Source organism: Myodes glareolus, chromosome 4, assembly GCF_982192425.1.
Source record: "Myodes glareolus chromosome 4, mMyoGla1.1, whole genome shotgun sequence".
NCBI classification, from domain to species: Eukaryota; Metazoa; Chordata; class Mammalia; order Rodentia; family Cricetidae; genus Myodes; species Myodes glareolus.
In genome coordinates this window covers 103,563,941-103,586,536 of record NC_142029.1, presented here as the reverse complement: position 1 = coordinate 103,586,536, position 22,596 = coordinate 103,563,941, and the positions used below count along the sequence as shown (strand labels likewise).

The 22,596-nt window shown below is 43.1% G+C and overlaps 1 protein-coding gene across 3 annotated transcripts in view; it reads left to right on the top strand.

Moving 5' to 3' along the window:
* Window positions 1–22,596, top strand: part of Bbs9 (Bardet-Biedl syndrome 9) — a 405,148-nt gene that overhangs the window by 10,720 nt on the left and 371,832 nt on the right. For all 3 annotated transcript variants that reach the window (XM_048446631.3, XM_048446632.3, XM_048446634.3), the window contains 3 exons: window positions 4,438–4,588; window positions 9,672–9,736; window positions 12,545–12,658. In XM_048446631.3, the coding sequence (XP_048302588.3) occupies window positions 4,438–4,588; window positions 9,672–9,736; window positions 12,545–12,658 (330 nt within the window). The remainder of the gene's footprint in view (window positions 1–4,437; window positions 4,589–9,671; window positions 9,737–12,544; window positions 12,659–22,596) is intronic.

Genomic DNA, 22,596 nt, shown 5'->3' with positions numbered 1-22,596 from the left:
GCATAAGTATTTACTTTTCCCAAGTGCGTCTGTGTAAGTAAGCATTAGTCTTAGTCAGTGTTCTATTGCTGTGAAGAAACACCAAGACCGTGACAACTCCTATGAAAGAAAGCATTTAATTGGGGCTTGCTTACAGTTTCAGAGATTTAGTCCATTATCAGAGGCGGGAAGGATGGTGGCATCTAGGCAGACATGGTACTGGAGAAGTATCTGAAAGTTCTACATCTGGATCAGCAGGTAGCAGGAAGAGAGAGTGACTGCCTTGAGCTTCTGAAACCTCAAAGTCTCTCTCCAGGGACACACATCCTCCAAGGCCACACCTCCTAATTCATTCAAATAGTGCCACTTCTAGCATTAAAATCTGTGAACCTAAGGGAGTCATTCTCATTCAAACCACCACAGTCTCTTAGAGAAAAATCCTAGGACAATTTATCTTAGGGACTGGAGAGATGGCTCAGCAGTTAGTAGCACACAGTGCTTTTCCAGAGGACAGGATTCAATTCCCAGCACCCACACAGTAACTCACAACTGTCTGTAACTCCAGTTCCAGGAATTTGAGGCTGTTTTTTGGCCTCTGTAGGCACTGGGCACACATGTGGTACACAAACATACATGAAGACAAAACATCCATCCATATTTTAAAAAGTTCATATTAGGCATATGGGTGTAACAGCCAAACTGTCATTGTTCATGTGACTCTAATTTGACTTATGTGTGACAATGGGCAAGAAGCCATGACTTATTTTAGCAGCTTGAGGTGGCTCTTTTTCAGGGACCTGGAGTGTTATGTTTGTAAATGAGGAAAAAAAAACACCTTAATTAATGTGATAAACAGAGTTTAGTGCCCTCTTGAAACTATTACTTGGGAAAGAAAAAAGAAAACAGAAGAGGTCTTAATGACATTTTGTTTAATGATTCCCAGGGAATCGCATTGGAATGAATGAATGATGAATAAATTTATCATAGCTTGAAATCTGGGGGTAAAACTTTTCTTTGCCGTCTGCTTATTATAATAGCCAGGTGTTTTCTTTCTTCTTAGGCTTTTACCTTTGTAGACTTGGCTGTTCTCATTGCCTCCGATTTTTAAAAAATTATTATTATTAAAATTATTACTGTTTTGTGTATGGTTATTTTTGCTTTCATGTATGTCTGTGCACCAGTCACGTGTAACTTCAGATCCCCTGGAACTGGAGTCACAGAGAATGTGAGCTGCTGTGTGGGTGCTGGCAATAGAACCCAGGTCCTGCAGAAGAGTGACGAGTTCTCTTAACCACTGGCCAGCTTTCCAGCCCCTGCCTCTGATTTTTGAAGGGCTATATTGAATTCAAACAAATCTTGGTTATTTAGTGAGGTCCAATGGGGGCTAAGGTATTTCAGCATGCAAGGTGAACTCAGTAAGGAGCAAGCATTCCACACTCTTCTAGTGAATTCATTATGGGAACAAACCCCATTCTTTCTGATTAGTGAAATTACTTTCACCTGAGAGAGCCAAGATTTGTCAATGTAAGTGTCATTGTGATTTAAGTGCAGAAGAGTTTATTTTTAAATTAGATTTTTAGTGGTAGGTTTCATGGATCTAAATGCCAAGGAATTCTTTCTGAAGAGTCTCAGAGACCTGAGTCTTATTCTTTACCCCAAGATGAGAATTTTGATTTTTAGATGTATCATAGTGAGCTATGGAGTATCTGTAGAAAACGCCGAGGAAATGTTGGCATGTCTCCCTTCTGTCAGGGCGGCTGGAGGCACAGATGTCTAGTCCACCCCAATGCTATGAGCAGTGTGCACGTGCTGGTTAGTTTCTGGCCACTTGACACCAGCTGCAGTCACCTCTAGTTAGGGAATCTCAGTTCAGGAGCCTCCCTATCAGAGAGGCCTGGGGCAAGTCTGTGGGGCATTTTCTTGACTAATGATGGATGGGGGAGGGCCCAGCGCACTGTGGGTGGTACTATCCCTGGGCTGGTGGTCCTGGGCCGTGGAAGAAAGCAAGCTGAGAAGCCATGAGCAGAGTGTTCCTCCAAGGTCTCTGCTTCTGGTTCTTGCTTTCAGGTTCCTGCCCTGACTTACCCCAATAATAGATTAACCCATAAACCAAATAAGCCCTTTCCTCCTGTCCATGGTTTTGGTCGGTGTTTTATTACGTTACCTGAAAGCAATCTAGGGCAGAGCACAATGTCCCAGATGACTCAATGTGAATATTTATCTGCTCCATGTCTTTGAGTGGTGCTCTCTCACCCCACCTAGAGCATGGTCAGGAGTCTGACTGCTTGACGCTCCAACAGAACACAAGAATCCAAATATCCTCCTTGCAGGGATAGTTATGCTTACATTTTAATCCCTGTGTTAATTTCTATATCAATTAACTTTTATTTTTTGCTACAAAAAGTAGGACATCATGATAAATTTAGTAAGAAAAGATTGAGAATACGAACACTCTTCCAGCTGCAAAGCAGAGCTTGTCTGACTGAGATTTGGCAAGGACAGAAACCATCCTGGTGTCACTGATGTTACACACCTCCAGAATGCTGCCATTGGGTCTTCTGGATCCTTGATGGCTTTATGTTTCTTTAGGACTGAAGCCCCTATGGGAGTTCCTTTCCTGCTGAGGAGTTAAAGAGTTAGTCTGTGTGAACTGTTTAGTCCATGGGCTGGTACAGGAAACTCTGTGTAAGGAAAGGTAGATGAAGATTTGTTTCTGAGCATCACGATAACAGAATATCACTTTAGTGGCTTAAAATGACAGCAAAATATTCTGTCCCAGTTGTAGATGCTACGCTTTGGAAGTCAAACTGTTGTCAGGACCATGCTATTTCTCTGGTTTCTAGCATTTCTTTGCCTCTTTTAGTATTAATTTTAAATATTTATTTATTTTATGTGTGCTATATATGTATTTTCTGGTGTAAGTTATGTTGCAATATCCAGTGATGGCTAAAAGAGGGCATTGGATACTCTAGAACTGCATTTGCAGGCGGTTGTGAGTCAGCATGTGGGAGCTGAGAACTGAACTCAGGTCCTTAGCTCTTAACTGCTGGGCCATCTCTTTAGCTCCTTCTTCCAGTTTTTCTGAAGCCTCCAGGACCCTTACTTGTTTCTCCTGAGTTCTAGTAATTAAAGATACTCTTTGGTTTGTAGATGTATCATTCCGCTCCAATTTCTGCCAGCATTGTCAGATGGACATATCCCAGCCCTCAGCTTATTCTCTGTCTTCCCTCAGATTCTGTCCTACTTTGAATGAGAGTGGCCCCAGAGGTTTGGTCCCCAGCTGGTAGAACTGTTCCGTAGGGATTAGGAAGTGGTCCTGCTGGAGGAGGTGTGTCACTGGGGTAGGCCTTGAGGTTCCAAAAACCCATGCCCTTCCCAGTTCACACACTCTCTCTTTGTCTCCTACTTTTGGGAGAGGTTGTAAGAAGCTTTTAATTGTTACTCCAGTGCCATGCCTGCCTGCTGCCATACCTGCTGCTGTGTACCTTGTCATGGCTCTGCACTCGTAAACCCCAACTCAACATTTTCATTAATAAGTTGTCTTTGTCACAGGCAGTAGAAGGGTGACAAAGACAGCTTCCTAAGTGCTAGGATTACATTCCTGTGTCGTCTCACCTGGCTGCTTTGCATTACTATTTGGCATTTGCATTCCTCTATGCCTTTTCCCTAAAGTACAGGTGTATCCTTGTTTTAGCTTGGTTTTATTTGCAAAGACTGTTTTCAAACTAGATCACATACATAGGTACCTGGAACAAGGATTTGAACATGTCTTTTTGGGAGACACCATTTAAATTCCTATACACTTCCTTTCCTTCACCGTATCATGCCCAATACCGTTCACTGTTAATGGGGGTATTCTAGTGAGTGTTTTCAATAGTTGCAATCAATTATAGAATTAACATTCCATGATGAAACCAATTGGTAATCTTCATCAGTCTTTCAAGACAGTGACTTACTTTTATTGGGCTGGACTATGATGGATACCAATTGATGCTTTGAAAACACGCTAGAACTGGGTGGTGGTGGCGCACGCCTTTAATCCCAGCACTCGTGAGACAGAGGCAGGCCGATCTCTGTGAGTTCGAGGTCAGCCTGGTCTACAAGAGCTAGTTCCAGGACAGGCTCCAAAACTAGAGAAACCCAGTCTTGAAAAACAAAACAAAACAAAATAAAACAAAAAAAAAAAAAACAAAAAAAGGAAGAAGAAGAAGAAAAGAAAGAGAAAACACACTCGATTTTACTAGTATCCTTGCCTTTTAGTGATGTCGAGCTATTTTTGAGAAGGTTTGTGCTATTCAGGTTAGTTCCCTTTAGTCACATCCCCTGTTGGAGGACTTTATGCTTGAAGCAAGGTTAGAATCTTTTAATAATTTGACTTCTTTAATCTTCAGAAAGTTGATTCCCAATGGTACTTGCTAATGCCTGTCTGTCACTTTGTCTATAAAAATCTGTCTACAGATAAAATCATCGTGGGCAGCTTCACGGGCTACCTGAGAATCTTTAGTCCCCATTCTGTAAAAGCCGGAGATGGGCCTCAGGCTGAAGACTTACTCCTAGAAGTGCATCTGCGGGACCCCGTGCTGCAGGTGGAAGTCGGGAAGTTTGTCTCGTGAGTAGAGCCCACTGAGTGTGGGAGTTTCTGTTCCTTATGATGACACTTTTATAGATTTAAAAAAATACTTTGTGCATTATGTATGTTATAGATACATGTCATGAAGCCAAACTTTATGTTCTGAATACTTTTTATGTAGAAGCATGTATCTTTAATTTGAACTAATTTAGTGATTTATTTGTGTGTTTGTGTGAGTGTATGTGTGTGTGTGTGTGTGTGTTTGTGTGTGTGTGTGTAGATGCACAGTCTGCATTTTCTTTTGGCTAGGAAAGGGTTTTTAGGCGTACACTTCCACATCACTGTTCATCATCCAAGGAAGTCAGGACAGGAACTCAACGAAGGCAGGAACCTGGAGCAGGAGCTGATGCAGAGGCTGTGGAGGGTGCTGCTTACTGGTTTGCACTCATGGCTTGCTCAGCCTGCTTTCTTATAGAACCCAGGATCTCCAGCCCAGGGATGGCACCGCCCACAATGGGCTGAACCTTCCCCCACTGCTCTACAGGCCTGTCTACAGCCAGATCTTGTGGAGGCATTTTCTCAATTTAGGCTCCCTTCTCTCCAATGGCTCTAGCTGTGTCAAGCTGGCATAAAACTAGCCATCACAAGTATGAACTGTCTTCTAGTGATTTGCTTCATTTTGTTGAAGACATGTATCATGAATACATTAGGCCAGTGTGAAGTAAGATTTTTTTTTTTTTGGCCTGCAGGGTGTGATTACACATGCCAGAAAACCAGGCACTTGGGAAGTATAGGCAAGAGAATCAGAAGTTCAAGGTCATTCCCAGCTACATAATGAGTTTGAGACCGGTCTGGACTATATGGTACCCTGCTTAGTCCACCCTATCCCCCAAAAAGAAAAAAGAAGAAAACCCAACAACAACAAAAACAAGCCTTTTATAGATAGATGGTGACAGGTTGAATCTGGGAGATATTGTCATGTAGGTGGTTGATAAATTTCAGTTCCGTATAAATGCAGGTGCTGGCTAAGGGTCATTGTGAACCCAGTATATCACAGACACGCTATATTTACAAAGGTGGGCACTCAAAGGAATTTTGCATCTTTGATGCATTTTTACCATTCCGTATTATTTTTATTTATCATAAAAATGAAATCAGGATAGACCGGTGCTGCTTTGTCCCAGCTTCCCAGTGCTGGGTTTATAGGTGTGTGCCATAGCTTTTGACTTTTTTTTTGGGGGGGGGGCTGTCATCTAGCTCCCAAATAAACCACAAACACGGAGGCTTATTATTTCTTATGAATGCCCAACCTTGGCTTGGCTTCTCCTTAGCCAGCCTTTCTTATTTTAAGCTATCCCATCTGGCTTTGCCTCTGGGCTGTTCTCTTTTTCTCTCTTCTGTAACTCTTACTTCTGCTCTAACTCTGTAGCTGAATGGGGGGCTGTCCCCTGCTGTCCTCCTCTCCTTCTCTTGCTCCTCCTGTTTATCCTCTCTTCCTGCCAGCCCCGCCCATTCTTTCTCCTGCCTCGCTCTTGGCCGGTCAGCTCTTTATTAGACCATCAAGTGTTTTAGACAGGTAAAGATTCACAGCTTCAGGGAGTTAAACACGTGCAGCACAAACAAGAGCAGCACAGCCTTACATCACTAAACACATGTTCCAGAGCACAAACAAATGTGACACATCTTAAAATAACATTCTACAATATTATAGTTTAAATTTTATTTTTTGTTGTTTTTTCAAGATAGGGTTTCTCTGTAGCTTTAGAGCCTGCCCTGGAACTCACTCTGTAGACCAGGCTGGCCTTGAACTCCCAGAGATCTGCCTGCTTCTGTCTCCCGAGTACTGGGATTAAAGGTGCGCACCATCACTGCCTGACTTAAAATAATTCTTAATATGATATTTGAGAATTTCATTCATGTATACAATGCATTTAGATCATGTTCATCTTCCTGCCACCCTTTAACTCCCTCTGAATATTCCCAGCTTCATGTTCTTCCTCTTTCTCTTCCTTCCTTCCTTCCTTCCTTCCTTCCTTCCTTCCTTCCTTTCTTTTTCTTTTGAAACATTATGAATACTGAGGCTAGTTAGAGCTGCTGGTACATGTCTGGGTATGGGTTCATCTTCTATAGCAGGAGCAGCTGACCGGTGGCCACACCTCAAAGGGAACAGTATCCTTCTCCAGCATCACCAGCTACACACAGCTCCTCAGCTATGGGTGGGGCCTGTGAACCCCTCCCCCGTTCATCCTGGAGTTTTGAGTGGTTTAACCTTGTGCAGGTAACCACAGCTGGTGCAAGTTCATGTGTACAACCCAGGAGTTCTGTCTTCATAGGAGAAACGACGAGGACAAGACATAGAAACGAGACAGGCAGTTCAGTTTGTGTCTTTAGCTGTATGTTGAAAATCCCCTGGGTTCTCTGACCAGGAATGTCAGAAGGGAGCTTTGTTTTTAGCTCCTAAATGAGCACGCCTGCCTGGAAGGCTGAATTCACAGGTGCAACTGAGACTCCAGTTCTGACATCAGTCCCTTCTGGTGAACAGCTTTGAAGCCAGATCTCTAGGTTTCCATGGTGGAAATGGCTTATGTCCATTACAGTTTCATCCCCTCTTCTCCGTGACCTTAGGGTGCCCTCCCCAGAGCACAGTATGTTACAGTAAACAGCAGAGTCTACTTCCGGCTTTAGGCATGTATTTATCTCCAGTTGGGCCTTCAGTCACCTGACTGAGGGACCACTCATCAGAAGGCAGGTCCGCCTTACGCTATGCTGGAGAGATGGGAGGAAGATTTATCCCTTAAAGGAGGCAGCCCTTGTCATCCTAGAATTCCTTCTCAGTGCAGTTGCTTCCTGATGCTCTGCTCTGTTGCAGCTCAGTTCAAACAGCTTGATTTTCTTCTGTCTAGCGCTGCTTTCCCCAGCAATTATGGAGATGGCTCAGTGTTTGCCTGGCCTGTGGCATGGGCTTTGATCAACACTGGTCTTTATGGTGGGCCCATGTTCACCTCTTACTTTTGTGACCCGTTGTTGGGAAGGAAGAAGGGTGACAAGGAGTGATTCTGTTCTCCACGTTTGTCATCTTTTTTAGAGGCTAATTTATTTTTTATTTTATGTGTATATGTGTGCCTGAATGTATGTATATATAACATAGAGTCCAGAAAGGGCATCAGATCTGGAGTTTAGGCTCTGAACCTCTTCTTTGGCCCTGTCTCACTAATCTTACCTGATATAATGATCGGCATTTATAGATAAAGAAATTTTAGAGTTTAAAGTCACAGAGCCAAGATGCAGACCTGTTGTGTCTGACTCTATACAGTGCTGTCTTTCCAAGCCATCTTGTTCTCCTTTGGAACATGGGGAATGCATTGTTTTGAATATCCAGCTCCATAAAAAATTCTGTAAGCACTGTTGATTCTGTGGTAGTTGCATAGTGTAAGCCACATTTGTGTGGCAGGAGAGCAATGGATGCTGATTTATGGAGCTGTCTGCAGTGCTGTGCGTGGGTTAGCTCCTGCAGATGTCCCTGTGTAAGGAGGGCACCAGGCTGAGGAGTGGTCACGTGGAGAAGCTCTAGAGTTAGGTCAAGCCTTCAGACTTTAACTTTACTCCTTGCAGTTTCCATTGACTCTGTAACAGATTTCGTGCTGGAGGCCTGCATGTTGGCCTGTGGTGCTTTAAATCTAAGAAAGCTGCTAATATTTAAGAACTAGAAGGTTTCACATAAAACCCCTGCTTTCTGGCTTTTCTTGAAAAACTGTGGAGAGCTGGCCAGAAGCCCAGAACCAAATAGTAGCCACCTCCTTCAGCCTGGCTGTAGTCTTCAGTTAATTATAACCTTCCACGGCCTTTCCTCATTAGTGTCCATCTGTCTGGTCCCCTGAAGCCCGTGAATTAAGGTTTTCCGCCCTGTGCCCTGTGTCTGCCTCTGGAGCCACTTGACATGGCTGGAAGGGCACTGTAGATGGTGGTATTTTATTTCCATTTGAGATTTAGTCGAAGATGAAAGTTTTCAACACTTGTAATGAGAATTGGGATCTGTGCCAGCGTTAATCCCGACATCATCGATGCTTCTTCACGCTGTCAGGTACTTCCACACACCTGCATCCAATTGAATGGAAACCTCCTATTTTCCAGAGGGAGAAATGGGCTCAGGGATTAAGGGACTTGCCACAAGTCTTAAGTGAGTTGGTCAGAAAGCAGGAGCTCCTTGCAGTGGGAGCAGACTCACAAACAGTCTCAGGCTTGATCTTTTAGGCCCAGAGGTTTGGTTTCAGGCTCAGGAAACATCTTTTCCTCATCTCCCTCCTCTCCCTTCTCTCAGTACCCTTCTCTGTAGCATCCCCTCCCCCCTCTCAGTACCCTTCTCTGTAGCACCCCCTCCTCCTCCCCCCCAGTACCCTTCTCTGTAGCACCCCCTCCCCCCCTCAGTACCCTTCTCTGTAGCACCCTCTCCCCTTCTCTCAGTACCCTTCTCTGTAGCACCCCTCCCCCCTCTCAGTACCCTTCTCTGTAGCACCCTCTCCCCTTCTCTCAGTACCCTTCTCTGTAGCACCCCCTCCCCCCTCAGTACCCTTCTCTTAGCACCCCTTCTCCCCCCTCAGTACCCTTCTCTGTAGCACCCTCTCCTCTTCCCCCCTCAGTACCCTTCTCTGTAGCACCCTCCCCCCCCCAGTACCCTTCTCTGTAGCACCCTCTCCTCTTCCCCCCTCAGTACCCTTCTCTGTAGCACCCCCTTTCTTTTTACTCTCTGTTTTTGAGCCAGGGTCTTGCTCCTGTGGACCTGGAACTCGCTCTGTAGACCAGGTTGGCCAGGAACTCAGATCTGCCTGCCTCTGCCGTCAGTGCTGTAATTAAAGCTGTGTCCACCACGCCTGGCCCTCTCCTCTTCTTACTCTTTCTCTGTTCCCCTCTGTAGACTTGGCTGGCTTGGAACTTCGGCTCCCCCGACTCAGCTTTCTGTGTAGCTTGAATTAGAGGCAGGTACCTGCTGATGTGATTATTTTTCAGTTAGAATTGTGAGCAGGAATTGCTTTATTAACTTGTAGCTGCAGTTATGAGATCTGTTTGAATTAGGTTATATCTGAAACTAATACTTAATAGCTTTTGAAACTTTCCCGTTTTGCAGAGGCACTGAAATGCTCCATTTGGCTGTGCTGCATTCTAGAAAGCTCTGTGTCTACTCTGTTTCAGGTAAGAGAATTTCCTTCTCATGTGGAGTTTGTCACAGACTGCTCTGGAGAACAGAGTAGAGATGATTTTGGGAGCGAATACAGAGTGTTCGTGAGGAGTTTCTTGTCTCTGTTCGCCTTCCCTACCACTCATGATCATATCATGCTCATTTTCTTGACCCATGAGTCCTGGTATTCTTATTTTTACAGAGGGTTTCTTATCATCTCCGTGTTGGCAGGCATTGTGTCCGGAACAGCCTGTGACCAGCTGCAGTGGTTGGACTCCTCCGAACCCTGAGGCTGAAGCCATGCTCAGCAGTGGCCTCACTGGCTGTTGAGCCAGAGTGCTTGAAATGTCCTTTTCTTGGTAAACCTCAGGCGTTTTCTCTTTTTAGTTCCAGTTTCTTGGCTTCTTGTTGGCTTCATTCTGCCAGACCAAAGGACACTTAATTTGAGGTTAATTGGGTTCTATTCCCTGATGTGGTCCTGTGGGTACAAGTTTAATACGTATTCTGTTGTGCTTTAATTTCAGCATTTTGGCCCTTATTAAAATTGAGGTTCGTGGTAGTTTGAATGTAATTGGTCCCCATAAGCTCATAGGGAGTGGCACTGCTAGGAGGTGTGGCTTTGTTAGAGTAGTTGTGGTCTTGTTGGAGGGAGTGTGTCACTGTGGAGGCAGACTTTGAGGTCTCATATGTGCTCAAGCCACTCCCAGTGTCTCAGACCACTTCCTGTTGCCTGTGGATCAAGATGTAGGACTCTCAGCACACCATGTGTGCCTGCATGTTGCCGTGTTCCACCATGATGGTGATGGACTGAATCTCTGAACTGTAAGCCATTCAGTTAAATGTTTTTCTTTATAAGAGTTACTGTGGTCATGGTGTCTCCTGAGAGCAATGGGAACCTGAAGACAAGGATCTTTTAGGGGCAAAAATCTGTTGACTTTTAAAGGCAACCTTCATAACAAGAGGTGTGGTATGCAGAAGAAACCAACTAGAAATTGATGGATGCCATTGAGGTAGTTACTCACCTATATTGATTAATTGATTGATTTTGAGAAAGGGTGTCATTAGTAGTACAGGTTAGCCCGGACTCACTGGGTAGCCCAGGGTGGCCTTTGCTGACTCATCCTCCTGTTTCTCTGTCCAGGTGCTATGAGCACAGCTGTGGGCCCCCTGTCCTGTGGCAGGGCTTCAGTTTTCCTCCTCACCACACCACCCTCCTCATCAGAGGGCTGGCAGAGAGCATGCCACCACTGCCATGGCCGGACGTGTTCATGGAGAGAAGTTAAGACTTGGCACCATGTGGCAGAGTCAGTGTCTGAAAAGCTCCCTGGGGAAGGTTATTGGGGAAGATGCCACCCAGTTGGGTGATTGATGTGGGAGGGCCCAGGTCACTCTGGGTCGTGCCACTCATGGGCCGTTGGTCCTGGGTCCTTTACTAAAGCTGGTTGAACAATCAATGGGGAGGAAGCCAGTAGTCAGTATTCCTCCCCGACTGCTCAGTTCCTGCCCGAGGTTCCTCAGCACTGGAGCTGTGAGCTGAAGTACACCCTTCACTCCCCAGGTTGTTCATGGTCCTGGTGTCTTATTATGGCAATAAAAACCCTAACTAGGACACAGAGCTTCTCCAAAGAACTTCAGGTCTTGAGGTTGTGTCTTGCTGGCAGCAGCATGGTACCCGTGGGCCTTTCCTGGGGAGGACCAGGGTCCCTGGAAGTTCCTAAAATGGTAGGTAGTCAGGAACTAGGGTGTATGATATCTGACTCTGGTGCCTTGGTTTCAATACTGTGATTTTGAGGGGGACTTCTTCCGTTCATTTATTTGAATAATTAAGGTATTTTTAGTCTAAAATGTAGAAAAAATATTTTTATGCAGTTTCAGGGGTTGTTGGCATTTTTTTCTGAGCATGGAAACCAACTCCCTAAACAGCAGACTCCCAAAGCAGCAGCTGCTCATTTGTAACTGCGCACCTAGGGTGTCCTTTTCTTTGAGAGAAGGGTCTCCTTCAGCAGCTCCGCTGCCATGGTTTGTGACACACGCAGTGCCGGGCTTATGACTCTGTCTAACCACAGCAAGACTTAGACGGTCTGAATGACCAGATTGGCTATTTCTTTTGCTTCAAACTACCTTAACATCATCTTTAGCATTTGCATTTTGAGAGCTATTTCTTTATGGAAAAATTGCTTTCCAAGTCCAAGTTTCCAACACCACTTTCAGTCCTCACACTCTGCCCGATCTCGACTCTGCAGCTTGTAGTTCACTTGTTGATGGAAGTTTGGAAGATTTCTCCATTACATTAGAAGATAAGGGCTGGCAATGTGACTCAGTGGGAGGACCCTTGCCGAGTCTGCACAAGGACCTGGGTTCAGTCCCTAGTTTAAAAAATTAGGACACCATGTTTGAAGGGGTTGGGTATTTTGATAGTGTGGACAAGAGAATGAGATGTTTCAAAGTTGTCATTTGTTGACTCTCCTGCTGTATCGTCTATAACTGAAGGAGTGGAGCTGCATTTGTTTTAGAACTGAAATTAAATGGCCTTGTTGTCATTTAAGTAATTATACCTCACTCAGGTGTGTCTAATACAAAGATCTAATAAAGTGCTCCCTACAGTATTATTTCTCTAATGGTGTAATCTAGCTGAGATTTAAGTGTTTTTACTGTGCTGGCTTTCCCTGTGACCAGTGTGCTAATTGTTCTTATCTTTTACAAATTTGTCATTTTAAATTTCAATACAATTTAATTAAAGCTGATAGAGAGGATGAGAAGAAATTAATATAAAGCATTATAAACAGATTTAAAGTAGTCCCTTTATTTTTTTTTCTCCATAGGAACGTTGGGTAATGTAGACCATGGGAACCAATATCAGATAAAGTTAATGTATGAGCACCATCTTCAGAGGACAGCCTGCAATATGACTTATGGACCCTTTGGTGGCATAAAAGGTAATTTGCTCTGAATCATGCGTATGATATTTCAAGTGGTAAATATACACCCTTTGGTCATATTACAATGGGATATTATTTGGTTTGAAACTTAAGAATTAAATAAGTATTTTAGTGAAAGTTTTATATTTCAGATACTTAAAATAATTAAAAAGTATACTTTTAACAGTGGATATGTTTGATATTCACATTAGTTGTGTTATTATATGGTCATTGGTGTTTTTTCTAAATATCTGTGATGGTTTGAATGGCATCCACAGACTCAGTTGGTGAAACTATTTGGGAAGGATCAGGAGGTGTGGCCTTGTGGGAGAAGGTGTGTCACCTGTGGATGGAAACTTCAAAAGCCCATACCATTCCCAGTTAGCTCTCTTTGCCTCTTGCTTGTGGATCAGATGTGAGCTGTCAGCTCCAGGACAATGCCTGCCTGTTTGGTGCCATGCTCCCCAACATGATGGTCATGGATTTTCCCTTTGAAATCATCCCCAGTTAAATACTTTATTTTTTTAAGTTGCCTTGGTCATGCTGTTTCCATGGCAATAGAAAAGTAGTCAAGACAACAGCTTTTCAACAGAATTTGCCTTATAAGCTGACTAAAAGTGATTTCTTTTGTGGTAGAGCTTGGTGCCTGCCACTTTCAGTGTTGTGAAATGCTGAAGTTAGTAGTAGCTCCTGCTGTACTGACTAAAGGAGGGTGGGGCTACGAACATGTCCACCCAGCCTCTTGTGTTGAGAGTGCCCATGGCTTCTTTCTGCACAAGAGAGCTGGAAGTGAACACATGGGGTCTTAAATGTATACTTGGTACAGCTATGATCTCTGACATGAAGGACAGTGACCTGAGAGGAGAGACACCTCTCCCAAATTCCACAAGGTCATCACCTTTATCAAGTAGGTGTCCTTGATATCTTTGGGCTTGGTGGGTAGATTCTTGGAAACCTGCCACCTCTTCATAGCACATAACAAAACCAGCAGATTCTCAAGCCAACACATGTCGTGTTCGCTGGATGCATGCTTGCTTGTTTTATTTTATGTGTGTATGTACACATATATGTATGTATTCTATATTTTGAGGACTATTGTCACACTGTAGTCCAGGCTGACCTAGATCTCAGTGTGAACTGGGCTTGCCTTAAGCTCACAGTGATCCTCTTCTGGACGAATGTCCATGTGCTAGGATCACAGGTGTGTTCATCATGCCAGTCTTCCTCTGTGTGCCTTCTGATTGTAGATTATTTATAATACCAAATAGCATATGAATGCCATGCAAATTGTTGTGATATGTGGATAATCACCGAAAAATTAGTATATACATGTTCAGGACAGAAGCAGTCCTTGTCTACTAAAACTGGCTCTTCTGGCTTGGAGGGGCTGGTTCCTCCTCCTTTGTATACTTCTGTTTCTAAGCAATGAAAAGGCTTCCTGCAGTGTGTTCATCCTGATCCAGAACTTCAGATTCCCCGGGGGGCTGAACAAGGGGGTTCTGATTTCTGATTTGTAATTCCTACCCTCTCTCTGCATCATGGCTGAAGACAAGCTGTGGTGTTGGGTTGGTGTGACAAAGTGTGATTTTGTGGTTCTTTTTGCATGTATGTGCATGTATCACCTGCAGAACATATGATCAGGAATTTTAGCTTTTGTTTTTTTAAAATTCCTTTTTATGGTGTGTGTGTGTGTGTGTTTGTATGTGTGTGTTTATATGCACCATGTACGTGTAGGCACTCAAGGATGCCAGAGGGCATCAGATCCCCTAGAACTGGATGGTTGTGAGCTGCCATATGGGGCTGGCGACTGAACCTGGGTCCTTTGTAAGAGCAACAGGTGTGGTTGGAGAGCTGACTCACTGTTAATAGCAGTGGCTGTTCTTGCAGAATACCCAAGTTTGGTTCCCAGCACCGCATGATGGCTCACAGTCAGTTATAACTGTAGTTCCCGGGGACTCTTAAGGGTGCATACACATGTAGACAACACACTTGCACACATAAATCTATAAACATACAACACCAAAACAACAAATGTTCTTTACCACTGAGCTCTCTCTCCAACCCCAGTCTTGAATATTTTTGTTCATGATGTGCAAGTCAAGTTTTATACAGTGAAAGAAATAAAATCCCAAACACTGAACAGGCTGTAAAATTACTCACTCAAGTAGCAGGGATGTTGGGGTTACTCGAGGAGGTAACAGCTCAATGGAGACAGTGGAGGAGGAGCTCAGATTTCTGTGAGAGGTGACCTGCCAGTGAAATGCCTGCTCCCACCCTTATCCTTTGAAACTGATGGCCATGCTTTTAAACACGCCTGACTTCTCTGCGGGACCTAATTGCCCTGACTGTTTGGCTGTTTTTAATTTGTTTGTTCTCACTAAACCACCAAAGCATATTGCTAAGTTCTCTGGATCTAGTTGGGTGTGGTGGCTCATGCCTTTACTCTTGGTACTCAGGAAGCTGATGGTGGGGGAGGGGAAGTTGCTGAATTCAAGACTAACTGGCCTAGGTTAGATAGCTTGGGATAAGAGTATGTATGACCCTGTTCAAAACAAACAAAGAAACAGGGAAACAAAATTACTATTATCTGGAGTCCAAATAGTTATGAGAGAGAAGCAAAGAGGCTGTTTTCATAGCTTTGTTCTGGTTCAGGTTATGTACCGCATGCTGTACAGACTGAATTAGACTTTGTATTTATTATCAGGTCAAATTAATGTAACTAAAATCAATACTTTCTTCGCTTTTGTGCAACACTTTTGGTGGTTTCATAATGGACTTCCAGAGTGATGAGATGGGGCTCAGGATTTGCTACTCTAAAATGCAGGCCCGTGTGACTCATTGATAGTGCATGCTTAGCATTTATGAGGCCTGGGTAGCCTCCTCAGCAGCAAAACAAAGGAACAGGCAAAACCCTTTCCTAACCCCCAACCCCACACACCGATGGACTTGTTGAAGCAGATTGCCTCAATTCTGCTGTGCCCCCACCTCTGCAGTTTGTATGACTCTCATGTGAGAGGTGGGCTCCCTATGTGGAGAAATAACCTCTCTGAATGACGGCTCACAGGGAGATGCTAACAGGGAGCCATGCTGAACAGGAGCTGCGACAGTCAGCTGACACCCAGTTGTCCTGTCACACTTCTCTGTGACAACCCACATCCAATGTGGGCTAAACATTCACAGGCCGAATTGTCCTTCTGGTCTTCATTTTCTTGTGAAGACTCTCATGTCATGTAAAACTATTATTTTTGACATGATTTTCTTCTGTGAAGCTGTCCTTGTTTGAATGACCTCAGCTTTGGACCTAAGATGAGTCAAGAGGCATTTTTTCCCCTTGTAAGTGTGATTAGCTTGTTATGCCTAGTATGTGAAGACGTGAGGACGCCAAAAAACCACCAGGGAGCCGGACCCACCGAAATGCAAAGACAAGGTTTATTGTGTGTGTGTTACAAGCTGGCAGGGACCTCGTCAACTCAGCAGTGAGGAGGTCCCCCACCCTTCTAGAGGGCACTATTTAAAGGCAAAACCCAGAAAAGTTACTTTAGCAGAGTGTGGGGTGACAGGTTCAATCCTGATTGGCTGACATTTGTCTGGGGTGTCCTGGAAAAAAGTGATGGGTGTGTGCTGGCAGGTGATCCTATCTACAACGTTTGGAACGTTAAGAATTTCCTTTGGATGGTCTGTTTCTGGGTGGTCTCAGTTTGTGGTCTTTCTTAGAATCAGGTATTGCCTTAGGGTAAACTACTGAGCCTCAGGCCTCTATTGAGCTTGTCATGGCTGGGTCCTACAAGCTGAAAACAAGATCTCACCTGATGCTTATGTGACCCTGTCCTCTTAGCTCTTGAATTGTGTCTCACATTTAAAGGGTGACTTTCAACAAAGTGTGAGAGACCATTTTTACAGGCTTTGGTTGAGAACAAAACATTTTACAATTTGAAGCAGAAGGAGGTGGAGGCCAGAGAATTGGGAATTCCAGGTCAGCTTTGTGAACCAAAGGCTAGACTGGGCTAAGAAGACCCTGTCGCCTGAAAGAAGGTAGGTGGTATGCTTGTACCCTGTGTTCAGTCCCAGACACGGGGAAAAAGTTTGCCAGAATGTAGAAATGATGAAGCCTGGTGGCTGTAGGATGTGGTTTTCTTGATGTATGAACTAAGCAGTAGAATGTGTAGCCCTTAGGAAAAGAAGCCGAGTCACTTTCAAGTTGCATTCCTTTGAAAAGAGTCCCTTCCCAAGCCTGGTGTCTCCGGCAGTGAGGGTGTTGCTCTCTTTTGTTTGTATGTTCTGCATTTTTGGAGTCAAGGTCTCATTTAGACCAGGCTAGAACTGGCTGGAACAGGCTGGAACTGGCTGGAACTGGCTGGAACAGGCTGGAACTGGCTGGAACTGGCTGTGTAGTGGGGCTGGCTCAGGGTTCTGGTGCATGCTGGAACCACTCAAGTGTCAATCATTCTTTTAACTTGAAAGTTACTTAGAATTAACCAGACAAAGCAAAGAAAATTTAGCGTTTTAGGAAAGGGATCAAGAGAAAATAAAAGCTGGTGCTGTTTTAGACTGAGAAGACGCGGGGCTGTGCATCTCAATGAGCTACCACTAGATGGCAGGCCTGGACAGTTTGTATGTTTGGGCCTGCCTCTGCCTCAGAGGAGGTGTTCAGCCTCAGGCAGTCCTGTAGTTCTGTAGCTGCAGAGGTGCAGGCAGGAGGGTGAGGAGTTTTAGGCCATGAAGATCACCTCAGAAAACAAAATAACAAAAGTAACAAATAAGGACATTTTATCTTGAAATCTCTTCCTTTGACTAAAGATGAATATTGCTTCAAGTTGCAAAGAAATGTTTTCTATAGCAAAGTTATTAAGCAATATCTGATAGACTGTAATATGGGATTCTTTCTAGGTGTGCACCTGAAACTAATTTGCATTTGAATCATAAGACCATGATGAATGCAGGCACTGAATCCTGTTATTCTGAAGTTGGACCTGAGGGCCTGGGTTTCTGATAGTGTTTCTGGTGATGCCGAATTGTGGGCAGAGAGGCACATTACATCCTCACCCAACCATCTCTATTGTGGGACCAAGGCACACTGCACCCCCAACCCACCATCTCTATTGTGGGGACCAAGGAGCACTACATCCCCAACCTCTCATCCCTATTGTGGGGACCAAGACACACTGCACCCCAACCCACCATCCCTATTGTGGAGATCAAGACACACTGCACCCCAACCCACCATCTCTATTGTGGGGACCAAGGCACACTGCACCCCCAACCCACCATCTCTATTGTGGGGACCAAGACACACTGCACCCCAACCCACCATCTCTATTGTGGGTGCCAAGGTACACTGCATCCCCAACCCACCATCTCTATTGTGGGTGCCAAGGTACACTGCATCCCCAACCCACCATCTCTATTGTGGGTGCCAAGGTACACTGCATCCCCAACCCACCGTCTCTATTGTGGGGACCAAGGCACACTACACCCCCAACCCATCATCCCTATTGTGGGGACCAAGACACACTGCATCCCCACCTCCACCAGCCATTACTCCAGTAACTTTTCAGTGTTTTGCATTTGAGAAATTTGCTAAGACTTGATGTAACAATGGGGGAGTCAGTTTAACCAGGCTTTGGCATCAGGAAGCTTGTGAGATTCACTACACCAACCCTTTCCCTATCTGGGCTGCTATTGGATTTAGAATGACTTTCCTGTCAGAAAGGACTACCGTTAGCTTTGGCCAAACTTAAGTATGCAATTTAGAAATTGTTATTGCATTTATATGTGTGTCTGAAAGAGCAATGGCAAGAGTGAGAAAGAAGGAGCAAGAACAGAGAGAGAATGAACCATGGTGTACATGTGGAGGTCAGAAGGAAACTTGAGGGGCATTCTCTCTCACCACATGGGTCCTGAGGATTGAACTCAGGCAGGCAGACAGGGAGTGGCCCTCATCACACACTGACTTGATGACAATTTAGCCATTAGCTTCTATCCTTCAGAACTGCTGTAAGTGAGTGACGGTTCTTTATGATCCACCTAGACCCAGGTGCTTTGTTATAGCAGGACAGACAGATCAGTTCTGTAGCAGGAAGCCTCATTTGACAAGCAGGCATCATGTACAGAAATTGTTCCATGTATAGAGGCTGGAAGGTAACCTTCAGGCACAGGAAGGTCAGGCGGGGCGCTGGGAAGGTCCTGTACAGGGCCTTACACACCACCCCAAAGACCCTGAGCTGTGACACACCACATACATTTCAACATGACTTTCCCAGGATATAAACGTGTGTGTTATGTTATTATATGACTTCTGTGTGTGTTCTTGCCATCTTAAAAGAAATCAAAGTTTTAACTTCTAGAATAAGATTTGACAGAAAAAAATGTATACAGTAATAAATATTTAGTGTCATAGTTTTCAGGTAGTTTTTGTTAAAAATAAGTTTCAATGTTTTCTACTTTTTCATAAGTGCATCTACTTTCAACAGATAACCAACAGACATACAAGGCTGTTCTTAAAAAAGAAATGTCCTTTTAGAGGAGAAGAGATGGTCCAACCATTAAGAACACTTCCTGTTCCTGTGCAGCGATGGTAGAATATACAAAATAATCCCACACTAGTTCAGATTTACGTATAGTAAAGGGCTGTTTATTTAGGGGAGACTCACAGATCACTGTCCTAGATCCCTGTACAGAACAGGGAACAGGTACAGAGTTTAGCAGCTAGAAGCGAGAGCCAGAAGCTAGAGAATGAGCACACACTTTACAGCTGCATTTATAGTATAAGAGACCACACCCAAGTGGGCTGGTATCGTAAAGGCTATTGGCTGAAGAAGCTGAAGGAGCTCCCACAGCCCCTCCCCTTTTGATTAAATAAGAGAATTCTAAACCCAATACAAAACTATATACACTAGAAACAGATATCAAGTATAAGATTAGAACTACAACCAGCATAAACAATATCAAACAAAGAACATATCCTAACATTTTAATAAACATTCTATCCTAAAGAGTCTAAGTCTTGTATTGGAAATAGCTTGGCTAGATTATAAGAAGACAATAACTATGACTATCTAATCTTCAACCTCACTGAAGGCCTGACAAGGGAGATAATATTACTTGAGTAGGCAAGAAGTGCAATCAAGTAGCTTCCAAACTGTACGGTAGTTGATAGAGACAACTGGCTGCCTGAGCAATGAACCAAAGCCTCATTTGCAATGTTGAAACAACCAACTTTGGCTAAGGCCTAAAGTAACTGACAAACCATTTTCAGAGGCAGGAAAAATTTCAAAATCATCTTGCCCTGTTTTGGCAAGGTTTGGCAGTCTTTTTTCTTGTATCCTGCTTGTCAAGTCTGGACACCATGCACTTTTTTAGTGGTCAAGGCATGGGTAGTTCCTTGCCCAAAGGTCAATTGTGCCAAGAAGAAAACAAACTCCAAATGGAGTGTCTTTGGTGTTCATCACTTTCTCAGGAATAGATCAGTGCTGCCAGGAGCAGTAGTGTCTCATGTCAACAGAATTCTAAGTTATTTAAATGCCATGTTCTACAGATCTTTGAAGTGGTTGAAGGTTACCTATCAATGCAGAATACAATCTCTATGTACCTAAAGAACCTAATTGATCTGACTAAAAGTATAACAAACATATGAGTGACTATTGACCTATAATACTTAATACCTATGTAACTTAAAGATTAAGACTTTATATCAAAATATCAAACAATCTTTAAACAACTGCAGTAAAGGAGGGCAATGACCTCAAAATGTAAACAATCTATACATATCTTAATCAGAGATAGAAATATATAATGCAATATGATAAATATATCCTAAAATTGTATCAATATACAAAATGTTTTAAACAGGTGTAGAAACATGAATGCATACAATATGTCAAAATAACTTTGTATAGGCCCACAAATATTGTAAACAGAAATAAGTGCATATTCAATATAACAAATATAATTTGAACTTGTATCAATATACAAAAATCTATACCAATGTAAATTGTCCATAAATAATAGCTCACAAGTATTCACTCTATTACTCACTACTATTATTAATAGTGTGAGTAAGTTCACACTAATCTACCTATTATCCCATTCAATTTTCCTTCTTTTTTTTCTTTTTAAGATCTCTGGGCCTATATAATTTCCACCCAAAACCTATGTGAGTAATAATCATCCCGAAATAATGTCCCTAGCTCTGAGGACAAACTTTATTGGGAGAGGGGACGTCGTCTTCTAGAATTGCTTCCAGCTGTCATGGGGGCGATGTTCTTTCTATGGGGTCCTGTTAAAGTAAAATGATGGTTAAGTTTCAAGATTGCTGTTTTGTATAATTGCAAATGGTCTCTGAGTAGTCAATAGGGCTTTTGTTGTTGTTTGTTTGAAGTTCTTATTTGGAGTCTGGCCGGAACATTGTAAGAAGGTGCACCATTTCTGCAGCTGGTACCCCAAAACTGGCCGCATAGTCACGTTATCAGCATCGTGACATCATATCAGCAGGTAGAGTCGCTGTTGTGGGGCACCATCTTCTTCCTGGAATCTTCTTCAAAGATTACTGTAGGAAAATCTACTGTTCATTGTGGAAAACTTAAGCATTACTCATATAGACATATATTCAATGAAGGATATGATATAGACAAGATGGACATGGAGAAAAGTAAAGTATTTCATTAAAATCTATCTTCTTTCTGTCCCATGCCAGATGGCTCCTGACATGAGGCAGAAATTCTGAATTTTTCTTTTTTAACAACATGCTTGGATTTAGAGAAGGATAGCCATTGTCCAACTCCAAAGCTAGCTCTTATTTTTAATTAGAGATGTATACATGTGCAGACAATCAAATTTTACCATGCAGATTATACAGAATCATGTCAGTTTTCTCTTTGCTTGTTGTTTTTTTTCTGGATAGCTATGTTTTCATTTTTAGGCATATAGATATCCAAAGTCTATGGACTCTTTGAAGATGAGTATTTTCTTGCAAAGACAAGAACAGAATCCTGCCCCAACCCTTATGAGGTTTTTTTTCCCACCTGTTTGATTGTCACCTCTGTGGATATACCGTCATTTCTCTTTTTCAAGAGGTTTCTCTTTTTCAAACTGGATTTTTATTAATTTTGATGATATCCACAGCTTTTCTTCTCCCGTGGAAACAAGAGCCAAACCTCTTCCCCAATGTAGCACATTTCCTGGTTTTCATTGTGAGATCAGCACATTCTTGAAATACACTGGCTGATTTAATTCAGAAGTTTTTTCTATTATCCAATGTCTCTCTGCTTCTGTTGTTCCTTTCTCATTAGCTTTAAGAAAATCCAAGGTTAATAAAGCATTATGCAATCTATTTCTGGGTGTATTTTCTATCCCTTTCTGTTTGCTTAACATATCCTTTATAGTTCGATTTGATCTTTCTGTAACTTCTTGAACTGTAGGATTGTTTGGTATACCTGTAATATGCTTTATATTATAATAAGCAAAAAAGGTTTCATTTTCTTAGAGACATATGCTGAACCATTGTCTGTCTTTATTTGTGCAGGTATACCTATGGTGGTCATAACTTCTAATAAATGCATGGTTACTGAATCAGCCTTTTCTGAGCTCAAGGCAGTTGCCCATTGAAAACCTGAATAAGTGTCAGTGGTGTGGTGTACATATTTTAATTTTCCAAATTCTGTAAAGTGGAACACATCCATCTGCCAGATTTCATTCCTTTGAGTACCCTTTGGGTTACTCCCTGCTGATAATGATGCTTGGTTATAGAAAGTGCAAGTGGGACATTTCCTTATACTCTCCTTAGCTTGTTGCCATGTAATAGTAAACTCTTTCTTTAAACCTTTGCTATTGACATGATGTTTCTTATGAAATTCTGAGGCCTTCAGAACACTTCCAATCCATAATTTTGTTGTCTCCTCATACCATTGGAAATTACTTCTCCTACCAAAGCTTCAGTATTATAGTCAAATGTTTCAACA